This window comes from Sebastes umbrosus, chromosome 12 (genome assembly GCF_015220745.1).
Source record: "Sebastes umbrosus isolate fSebUmb1 chromosome 12, fSebUmb1.pri, whole genome shotgun sequence".
In the NCBI taxonomy this organism is placed as follows: domain Eukaryota; kingdom Metazoa; phylum Chordata; class Actinopteri; order Perciformes; family Sebastidae; genus Sebastes; species Sebastes umbrosus.
Genome location: NC_051280.1, coordinates 4,842,064 through 4,854,460, shown reverse-complemented (window position 1 = coordinate 4,854,460; position 12,397 = coordinate 4,842,064). Strand labels below are relative to the sequence as shown.

General features: G+C 39.3%; 1 protein-coding gene across 1 annotated transcript in view; it reads left to right on the top strand.

The window, feature by feature from the left end:
- LOC119498731 (contactin-associated protein-like 4) overlaps positions 1–12,397 on the top strand; it is a 156,113-nt gene that overhangs the window by 36,935 nt on the left and 106,781 nt on the right. Inside the window, exon 2 of the mRNA XM_037787780.1 lies at positions 2,971–3,081. Within this exon, the coding sequence (XP_037643708.1) occupies positions 2,971–3,081 (111 nt within the window). The remainder of the gene's footprint in view (positions 1–2,970; positions 3,082–12,397) is intronic.

Genomic DNA, 12,397 nt, shown 5'->3' with positions numbered 1-12,397 from the left:
GTTTTTATTGCAGCCAGTCATCCATAAGCCGTTAAAGTGTGAAACGTGAAGGTTTCTCCTGACAACACTGATTCGTCTCCATCAGGATCCAGTCTGTAATGAGCCAGTCAGGACGCCATTCATCTCCACAACACCACATGATTACAACATCCATTCATCCCCATTATTACACTGTTCATTCATCTAATACGGAGCCATTACAGCTGAAAGACCTGTTTCCACCTGGGGAACATTAAACCTGCTCCTCAACGATTAGACTCCCCTCATGTGCTCACATTCACAGACTCAACAGGAACGATGAGGAAGCTGTGAAAACTTTTGATTGTGATTTAAAGGCGTCGGCTTCTTACTCTATTACATGATGAAATCCTTTTAAAACTGCAGTGGAGGGCGGCTGGTTAGCTCAGTCGGTAGAGCGAGCGCCCATGTAAATGCCAAGGCTCAGTCCTAGCAGCGGTGGACCAGGGTTCGAATCCGGCCTGTGGTCCTTTCCGCATGTCACTTCTCTCTCTCCCCCTTTCCAACACTCTATCCACTGTCCTATCAATAAAATGCTTAAAAATCACCCCAAAAAATAACTTTAAAAAAAAAAAATGCTTGTTTAAAAAAAAAAAAAAAAAAACTACAGTGGATGAATGCTGAAAATGCATGATGGTCCAGTGGAAAGCAACGCCCTACAAACGCAAAAGTCTGTCACTGACTGACTGATTGAGTGATGAAGTTACAGGATTGGTCAGCCGACTATTGGAGTTTCCTCATTGGTCAATGCTCTTTCAAAATGAAAAGGCGGAGAACAGTTCTGTGTTTAGGTTTTCTGGGGAGCGTGTCAGCGGTTCAATGTATCATTACATAGTGCTGTTGTTGTTCATGTGCTATTGTTTAAGTTTCGTTTAAGTTACGTTATGTTATGCTTCGTATTGTGTTACCGTGCATCCACACCAAGCTCCAAGCAAATTTTCGCCTCGCTTTCCTCCATTTCCTCCATCAGCCATTGAAGAAATAACCACTGTTGCTGCTTTGTACATGTTGTGGAAGTCCCAGATATGTCAGAAAACCAAACGCCATCATGTCTGGGTTCATAACGTCACCCGGCGGCAAGCTGTGTTCACATACAGCGCCATTGCACTGACTGTATCTAGCAAGCCACTCTTCGAAAACGTCAGTGATGACATAAACTTTCGTGAAGTGTGTATATATTGTTACACACCACTTATATGATGAATGCTTTTGATACACATGCTTTAATAAAAAACTGAAATACTTTTAACCTTGCATACTGTATTTCATGCTAATATCTTAAACGTATAATATATATATATACTGTATATATATATATATACATATATATATATACAGTATATATTTGTCATTTGCTTAATTAAGTTGTCTTTCAATCAAAAATTAAGAAAAAAGTGGAAAAAACTGTTCACAAAACATTATAGACATGACCACTGACTATTTGAGTAACAATTAAGCCACAAATTCACATACTGACAATACGGTCCAGCCATATACTCGGTTTTGACCGAGTCTTGTTAACAGTTTTTCTCTCCGATTTAGAGATGGAGAATAATAATAATCTCCAGCTGCATCTGATATTGTGACGTCCTCAGCATAGTTTTTACTGTTGACCTCTGCTCTCTGAACTCTCTGAAAAGAGTTTAGACTTCTATGATTTTTACCCATAATTAACCAGCGACCTTTTGGTCCCAAGCTCGCTTCTCTAACCTTTAGGCCACCACTGCCCCAACAACTGCATCGATTATCATGAAAAGGCAAAAAAGGTTGTCGCATTTCCATCTTGTTTGTTTAACCTCTTTGACCTGGTACCGGGTTCGGCTGAGCTGTGTGTTACAACACCACCTTTAAAACCTTGCTGTGGTGGTTCAGCACTAAGCTCTTTTTTCAGAATAGTTTCTAAAAGACGAGGCCTTAACGCGACTAAAACAACACTCCAAGTGTATTTTGTCCAAACAATGTTTGTTTGGCAATGATTTCAATAATTTAGTTACAAAATCAACGCACGAGAAATTGTATTTTTACTTAATAATATTTCTGACCGTTTTATATTGAATGTACATACTTGACTTCGGATTGTGTTTTGTTATCCTATTTACATTGTTATTGATCTTATTTGTTATTATCTAAGTTTGTGTAAGTGTAAGTAAGTGATCATATTTCATTATTATGATGAAACTACTCAATTTGGAGTCAAAATTATACAATTTAGTTGTTTTTGTATTGATTTTATACTGTGCACAATGGTAGAATGTGATGATGCACAGGGTAAATGTCATGGCCAAAGGCTGCATTGTGTGCACAAAGCCTCCTGTAGTGGATATCAGTAGTATTTTAGAGCCAGATTGACTTTCAAGAGGTAGAAAACCCATTTGGCACACTTTGGGTATCCATGTGGCCCAATGGAGAGTCCTCCTGGTCCTATCCTGCCTAAAACCTTTGTAGAATATGTGCTTTGTGTTATTTATATCTGCTTTGGCACAGTTGTAGTCGAGGAGTTGCTGAATGAATTCAGTGGCATCTCTGTGCATGGCATCATTGTTATAATGGTGTTATCCGCAGAGGATAAAAATGTAAATTTGTCGTTTGGTTCTTCACAGCTTACCCAGGCATAGTAACAGTCACAGTGTCACTGACACTGGGTGTGAATTCTCTGAGGTCTTATCTATCTATAGAGACCAAGATCATGCATGTAGACCGGGTAGTTGTGGAGCTATCCTTGATTTGTTTTGAGTATGTCTGTCTAGGCGAACCACACCTTCCAGTATGGGTTTAAGAGGTTAAACGAAAACTCTTTCGTCTACAACACCCTGTTTAGTCTTTTCCTAAGTCTTTTCCCTTTAGTCAGTTTATTTGCACTTTGAGCAACAGAGTTTTGAAAAGATTGGATTATTAGATAAATGTGAAGCCCTAACCGTGTGCTTTTTTTCCCTCTTTGTGATTGGTTGACAGAGGTGTGTGACAGCGCGCTGGTGTCCAGTCTGCCGCCATCGTCCTTCAGAAGCTCGTCCCAGCTGTCCAGCAGTCACGCGCCGGGCTTCGCCAAACTCAACAGGAGAGACGGTAAGGAAGACTGAATGGATTATAGACTGGAGGATGTGTGATGAACACTGGATTTGACTGGAATTGCATGATTTGGCTGAATATTGGACATCATCTGCCTTGCATAACAAGACTAAATTATGTTGCAAATATGGCTGAAGTGTAGCTGGTTTATAGGTTCAAACAGGTACTAATTGGCTAGTATCATTTGCAATATTCCTGTGTGGCACTTTCCATACAAGTCATGACAGATATTTCTTATATCTGGTGATATATTAGTAGTCAAAGGGGCCTGAAGTGGCCATTTTGAAAGTTGCCAAAAGTATGGTATTTTTTCATTATCTGTGCATCCAGTCTGTTTTTGATAATACTTCATATGCTGCTTATTGTTGTCACTTTTTTTGCTGACTTTAACATATGCTGCAATGGAAAGTTTTGCTTTGTGATGCTGCTGAAACGTTTCTGTTTTATTAGGGAAGTTTTGGGCATTTTTGCCTTTATTCAATATCTGACAGTGTAGACAGACAGGAAACATGGGGGAGAGAAAGGGGTGTGACATGCAACAAAACTAAGAAAAAACATGCCAAGTTAAATTCCGACTGGAACTATATGTTACGAACTTAGTCCACCAGGACACCCTGACATTTTTTTAACATGAAGTCTCAGTCTTGCTTTTTAGCTTGTTTTTAAACGTATGCACTTTGAACATTTTTTCAAAGATTGATCCCTTTTGTGTGTGAAACAGTCATCCCTCCTGAGAATGGCAGGGACGGACTACTTTCTACTGCTTCAGTTAATTACACATGCAACTAAATGTGGATTAAGGATTATCTAAACTACCTCTTGGATCGTTTTGTCTGTATGTGATGCTTTCTAAGTGGGGAACGGCATTCCTGTATTACTGAGGAGCTGCAGTGGAGCTCAGTGCAGGAAATATTTTGTCTAAGCTCAGGACACAAAGCATAAAACCTAACAAAGTTTTTACTGGATTCACAAAGACTTCACTTACAGACAGCTCTCCAGTGACTAGTTTAGAGGCAGGCAGAGGATCAGAATAATAACAATAAGAGACCAGACAAAATAAAACGAGAACAAGCAATAGCTGCTTTGCCCCTCTTTATTCTCTATAGATGCTGTTTGTATAGAAGGTTTATAAATGTGGATGTCTGTTATCCCAACATAAAACCCCAGCAGGGAGTCCTGTGCTGGATGCTGATGTGAGGCTTTGACAAAGTGAAGAAGATCATGTTTTGTTGTGGAGCTTTCTGCAGGGAACGGGCTTCACTGCTTTATCCCGACATCAAAGCCCAGAATCAGCTGGGAGGGTGAGATGGGTTTAATCTGGATCGGAATGATTTTCACCACCTGGGAAACTAAAGGAAGCAGAGCCGGCAGAATACGGCTCAGTCCTCAGTTTGTTTGATGGTCAAGACACAAAGCAAACATTGTTTTTGTTGCTAAATGCTGCTCATCTGCTCTATTTGTCTGCTGATGTGCAACATGCAACAACCAGGCTCTGAAAAGCTGCTCAACATATTTAATGAACTTTTTGTCATCTCTTTAACATATATATCTAAAATGGCAAGAATATTACAAATGTGTTGTTTCCATTGTCGTCTGTTTTGATGATGAAGTTGCATCACTGACTCTTGACTGCTATGTGAATCGAGTGTGGGGGAAAAGTGCACTCAAGGAGAATGTCTGTATTTTTGTGGTTGGAGGCACATGGTGCACTGTACACAGGGTGAGGAGGGATTAGGAGGAATTCATTGTTATCAGTGGGTCTGTAACAGTCATGGTCAAACCTTTGGACTTCTTCTACCCTCTTTAAAAGCATCGCTCTATCTCCATATTCCTGTCATGATGGACTGATGTGCGAGGGATCCAGAGTTCCAAGTGCAACCATAAAACAGTCCAACAAGATGAAGTCGTATTTATTTTTACTGGACATATTCTTGGTGAGTTATGATGTTATGAGTTATGCACTAATCAGAATTTTAATGTCTCCGCGCTGGCGACAGCCGTGGCCCTAGGCGTTTTGATTTCACGTTGTCCGTCTGTCCCATTCTCATGAATGTGATATCTCAGGAACGCCTGGAGGGAATTTCTTCACATTTGGCAAAAATGTCCACTTGGACTTAAGGATGAACTGATTTGATTTTGGTGGTCAAAGGTCACTGTGACCTCACAAAACTTGTTTTTTTGCCATCACTCAAGAATTCATACGCTAATTATAACAATTTCACACAAATGTCTAACAGGATAAAATGACCAAATGATGACATTTTGGACAGACATTGAAGGAAACTGCAACTTGACTGGTTTGTGGAGGCAAACAACCACAAGGCGGTAGTTCTAGTTTATAGTAGTATAGTATAGTAGAGTAGAGTAGAGTATAGTATAATATAGTAAATATAGTATAATATAGTATAGTAGAGTATAGTATAGTAAATATAGTATATTATAGTATATATAGTATAGTTATGTATTTATAGTATAGTATAGTACTGTAAATATAGTATAGTAGAGTATAGTACTGTATATATAGTATAGTATAGTAGAGTATGGTACTGTATAGTATAGTATATAGTGTAGTAGAGTAGAATATAGTATAGTATATATAGTATAGTAGAGTATAGTGCTGTATATATAGTATATAGTGTAGTAGAGTAGAATATAGTATAGTATATATAGTATAGTAGAGTATAGTACTGTATATAGTATAGTATAGTATAGTATAGTATAGTATAGTAGTAAAAAGTAGACATGCAAATTGACTGTTTTGATTCACTCTCACTGCTCTCAGCCTCAGTTTTAACCGTATGCTACCTGCCCAAATCCAAACAGCAGACTGACAAAGTTCTAGCGACTAGGTGGTGCATAGCGGAGCATTTAACAGCTAAAGAGACAAATATTTCCCTCAGGAGTTGGTGGAGACCAAAAACAGAGCTAAAGCAGCAATATTGTACTTAAATTCATCAGGTGGACACAAAAACAAATAAATGCTAAAGTTACTCCGTATTAGGGCTGCAAAAAATACCTAATTGTTTATTAATTAATTAACTAACTAATTGACTAGTTGATTATTTTGACTGATATTGCAGTTGCGATATGATTTGCAATATTAGAAGGAAAGGTAATCTTTACGTCATTATTCTCATTTTCATTGAAAAACATATTAAAATGATTATGGTGTGATTTTTGCAGGGATCTGTATCAAACAAGGATGTTCTTAAGTCTGTAGAATATGATGTGTAGTCCAAGACATCTCTGTAGCATGACAATTATTAATTAAAAAAAACACATTTCACCTTTAACATTGAGATTTTAACAAATACTATGATTTGAAAATCGCAGTAGGCCATATTGTGATTCTGATCAAATTTGGATTACTTGTGCAGCCCTACTCCTTATCCACTGGATGTGTAAATAAGCAACTGTTAACATATTCATCATATCAACTTTATAATATAATAATTTGTGTGTTAACAGGTTGTTGCGCTGCCCAAAAAACTCAACAAATGCTGCTTTAAATTCAACATGAGCCTCTAGTCATGTCGTTAACACCATAAAATAGCACATAGCATATGTTTCAAACGTTCAGTAGTTGGTATATTGGATGTACATGCCTCAGACTGCCTGTTCAAAGACTCGCAGACTCCCCTCATTAATAATAATCATGTCTATATGCAGAAATGCAGGGATTGCGAGTGGGGGTGTAATGAAGCTACTGCTGGTGGCATCACAACACAGGTTCACCCATCACTACACTACTTCCTTTTTCAAATAGTTGTTGGCAGATTAGGAGAGTTGTTTGTGTCACATTTCCTCCCCAGCTGTATTAGCGGTGCAAAGCCCACACGGTTCCAGCTGTTTGCTGAGGAAATCGATGAATAAATGAACGCTCCGTCTCATTTCCATCTCCTGCTGCTGCCTTTAACTCTCTGCCTCCTCCAGTCGCTCTCAGAGGAGCAGCTTTACTTTCAGTTCATTTGCTCACTAAATGAACAGATTATCAGAGCCGGCGATACCACCTACAAGATAAATGCAGGTACAAGGGCTTTATAGTCTGCGATTTCCTATCATAACAATGGACTGTAATTAAAATGCAATCATTTACACCACTTTAGAGGTGTGTGTACAACCAGGGAATGGATCTCTTGAGGACTGATTTTGTTGTTTACAGTTTCTGTTTTCTCCTCAGACGTGTTATAAAACGAGGCTGAGGCGTAATACTATGTGTAGATGAAGATGTCTAATTAGATTTGACTAAACTTCTTCATTATCTGCGCCAGCGAAGTGTATTTCACATGTGTGATACGACTCGGCAGGATTGGTGCAGCTGGTGCTAACGGACTAAAAAGGTGTCACTGATAAAAACAAATTATGGAATTGTGTTGTCATATCGTACATTGCATGTACATATTTTGGATTGAAAGCTATGGTGATAACTGGCAGTGATGCATTAGTCAAATGTGCACATTGTCGGTGTAATGTTCATAACACGCTCACATGGGGAACATCATACCAACGGTGATGGTAGGAGTCAGGTCACTAACTTGATATGTTATCAGCAGCTTTAAAAAAAAAAAAAAGAAGTATGTTTCAAAGAGAAATCATTCAATTTCAAGAATTTTCTCAAAATGAGCATCTGCATGTTGAAACAAGGACACAATAATTCAGGTTGCTGCACAAGATCAAGAAAGAGAAGTCTGAAAAGACTTGAATTTAGAAAAGAAAACAGACCGGATTATTTCAACTGTACTCAGTGCTAAGTCAGAAGGCAACTGCTTGCTTGATACTGATTGGAGTCCAGTTGCCTTTTGACTTCTAGATATTTCAAGACATTAACGACTCAAATATAGACATATTTTTTTGCAGTGGGGAAATAATCACTGAGAAGTTACTTATTGCATTAATTCTCTGCTCTAATACTAATGGACAAAAGGTCAGGACACCAAAAATATTAGGGGTTGGAAAAACATTGGATCACTTATGTATTGCGATTTGTATTTATTTTCTGAAATATTTTTTTTAACGACAGAATCAATATATTTCCTCCATTTGAGTCTATACGGAGGTAGAAGGAAGTTACCGCTTTTATTATTGTAGTCTGAGTAACGTGACGTCATATCCGTATCCGTCAACCAAAACAAACCGCAGTGAGCCGAAATGGCAAAGCAGAAAACGGCGGAGGGTTCACGTGGATACGACCTGCATCCTCACATTTAAATCCAGCGTGGTAAACACTACACATCCAGTAAAGGACACTTTGGGTGTCACACATTGACAGGAAAAGCAGAGCTAGCCATCACGGCTAAAGCTACATGCTACCTCTGTCATGGACAGGAAACCTTATTGTATTGTGCGGTCGAGCCGGCTGTCGATCTCATCTCTGTGGTCAAATGGGCCGACGCTACAACTGTAGAGCACCCATATACTGACATTTATGTTAAATGCATTCAAACGGCTGGATGCATTCATGGATGGATAAAGAGAACGGAGCTGACGGGAGAGCTAGCGACGCACTTGTGGAAGTATGCATGTGACAACGTGTGTTAACAAAGGGAACTGTATATACAAAATACATATATATATATATATATATATATATATAAATAAATAAGATTGATTGATTATATTCACCAGAAGCATAAAAAATGACATGTCCCTTATGAATTAAAAATAAAATACCACTAATTTGTGGGGGAAATGTCTTTATTCTTTATTCTATAAATATAATAAATAATGCCTGACAATGACTGATATATTTGATATCAGGACATGAAAATCAAACATTTTTAATGTATTAATTTAGATATTTTCCAACTTAAAAGAAGTGTATGATTCAACTATTTCTTATGGGCTAGTGTTAAAAAAGTTAACAAAAATCCCAATAAATCGCAATATCCAATCTCAATACTTGTAGAATAGCAATACTTAAAAATTGCAATACATATTGAAACGGCACCCAAGAATTGAAAGAAACCCAAGAAACCGCCTCCTCCCTGCATTCATGCACATGCATGAGCCCACTCTATCCTTTTGATAGATGTTAACTCACTCCTACTTAATCTTTCTTAACATGAATCAGAGTTGTTGTTTCCTTCATCTGGCTCCGGTAATTCGTAGCCAGCTTTGTGCTTAACAGATTATGACGTGCTGAACAGACAAAGTCTTCAGCTGTTAAAAGGCCACAAATTCCCTCTTTGAGGTTCTTTTGTGCCACACACAAAAGATGCTTATCACACACAGCTCGGCAGTGATAAATGTGTTTGTGAGATGCCCACATAGTCTCTTTTATACATAGCAGTTTCTTTTGAAAGGTGGAACGCTCGATATTTTGTGCACGCACATCATTTTTACATCTGGGCCCAGGGTTGTCTGAAAATCTCAGGCAGGCAGCTGACTGGAGATGAATGCCTCTTTCACTGAGAACAGCAGGATGATTGACTCACTATGTCGGGCTCCCCACCGCTCTGTTTAGATCCTCAGTCTGTCTTATTCTTCATTTTGATTTCCCATTTTCCCCTTTTATCTTTAATTTCACCCCAAGCATCTTTTTTATTCTCTCCATTTCTTTTCCTTCCCCATCTGTCTGTCCTCCTTGTTTTAAATTATAATCTTTTAAATAGTCTTCTGTTCTTTCCGTTTAAAGACTGTGTTCTGTTGTAATCATAATTTTCACTTCCTCTGCGAGACACATTTTCATCTGTAAGAACTCATTTAGCCAGCTCTGTCTTCCCGCCACGTGTTAATAGCAGTCTTGATGTTTTCTTTTTGTCGGGCAACATTGACAATTATCAGCGATGCCGCTGCAATTATGCTGGAATCGACTTTAAAAAGCAATTATTGCGCCACAGTAATCACTTTGTAACGGGTTTAAAAGTGGAATCCAACTTTAATTGGAACCTCTTCTGGTTGTGTGTATGGATTGCCAACTAATCAAGTATTGATTTACATGTGGTCTGTTCAGTATGTACTTAATTGTAAAGCTCCAATGTTACACTTGGAACTCGAGTGGAAATGTGTTGTACTTTGCCTGCAGGAGACATCCGATGTCTCCCAGCCTCCTGCTGCATCGGGCCCATTAGGCTCTCTGTCCGTCTGACATGTTATCAGGCTGCTGAAATTACCATCCAGGCTTGGTATTCTCATGCAAATTATGAGCTCTCACTCCAGGCCTGTATATAAAAAACAGTCTGCCTGTCTCTTTTCTATTCCTTTCAGCCACCCGTCTACCTCGCCTCTTCCTCCGCCTGTCCGGCCTTTTCCATTCCGCTTGACTCTTCAATTTACTCATGTCTCTCTCTTTGTATGTTCCTGTCTGTCCTCTGTACCTGTCAGGTGGAATATCGGTGCATTATTAATGATTCAGCAGTCCTTTCTTTACTCTATCCATCCATCTGTTCCTTATAGTGAAGCTGCTGTGCAGAGCGGACTCACGTCAAGCTTGGTTTCCCTTCAACAGTAAAGCAGAAGGAGAGCTGTGCAGCCTGACCGGCTCTTATCCTCACCTGTTACATACACTACCTGTACTGCTCTGATAACAACAGGGAGACAAATTGAGTTGGTTTCAGGTGTCAGAGCCCTTACAGGTGAAGTGGATTACTGAAGTATCAGGGAAGAAGAGAGCAGTAAACCCACCTCAAGTTAGCTTATACTTTTTGTTTTTTGAAACAGATTAGGCCCTTCATCTTCCAAGATAAATTGAAAGTTTACCCTGTATATCATATTTTATCATAATAACATCACTTATTTGACAATGGGAATTGTGTGTATGTGTTGGACTTAAAGGTCGATTTCGTAGGACGTGAATTGTAGTTCAGCATCATATTTCACCACTGCAACACCAGCTGGATTTATTGTACATTATCATGCCGCATTGTGCTTTAACAACACCCCCCCCCCCCAAAACAATCATGTTTACATTCTTTCATCCACAGATACAAAGAGACAATTACAGAAATGGAATAAAAAATGTCTTGAATTTGCAGTAAAGGAGATTACTGGGCCTTCAGCTTCATGTTGACTATGCTATCAACAATCTCCTCTGGCATCACAAACTCGTCTGAGAGAATATAAGCAGCCCAATCCGACCAAAAATGGTTTTAACGGTCTCTAATGTGGTATTTCTGTAGCCTCTGTTGGCTGGATCTGTAATTACATTTTCAAATTGGTGCATACCAGCCTCTGACAGAGGGAAGAGTGAAAGGGCCTCGTATATATATATATATATATATATATATCGAGACTTAATGAGGGAACTAAGCACAGGTGTTGTTCAGGTGTGGGCAGGTGACTGGCAAAGGGAGGGAAGGGAGGAGGAATCTGAGGCTGAATAGGGGAGAAAGGCAGACAGGGCAGGTGTCACCATGACAACGGCAAAGCCATGGTGGCATACATGTGAAGGTTATGATGCTATGACATACTGTAACCACGACAACACACTAGTATATATCAGGATTAGGCATCAAGTGGTCAAACTCACAGTTATTGAAAGTTAAAGTTTCATCTCTTCTCGACTTTCCTACTCTATGTACAATTCTCAAGCCTCCGGCTCCGCGACTACTTCACTCAGAGCAGCTGTCAATCATGACGTCTAACCCCCTTTTTATAGCATCAAATAACTAATTGAAACCAAACTTATCAGAAAAATGAACACTTCAACATACATCATTGTGATGAGAACTACCTAACATGACAGAAACCATCTTTTGGAAAAAAAATATTTGACGTGCAATTTTTAGTTTGGCCCATGTCCCATCCACTAACATGAAGGGGGCGGGATTTATGACCTATACTGCAGCCAGCCACCAGGGGGCCATTGAGATGTTTTGGCTTCACTTTTTGGGGAGCTGTTATGTTGTCCATCATTATACTGTACAGCTCCTGACTGTCATTAACTGTAGCTTAACCATATTTCTCGGCGGCTTATAGGAGTCGGTTCCTCGACAGACACTATAGGGGCAGAAACAAACAAGGAAGATCTCTTTGATTTAAAGTGACAGCCGTGACAAAAAGTGTTGGGACCATCAGCCATCGCCTCACTTCTGTTTCAATTATATCTGTCAGGGTGGACACAGTAAATCTTGGTAAGGCCTCTCATACCGGAGTCATTTCCCTCTCTCTCATCTCTTTGTCTTTTCCTTCCCCAGTCTAATCTTCATGAGTAAAGGTCAAATCGCTGCTCTTTTCTGTTCTCCTGTCACTGGACATGTCTGTTAGTCAAGTGCTTATTAGCTTTGCCATTTAGCTCTTTAAAGATCAGGCACCGATTCTTTTTCGCTGCTGAGCTTTTCTCCTCTGCCTGCCACCACACAATGTTCAGAGACAA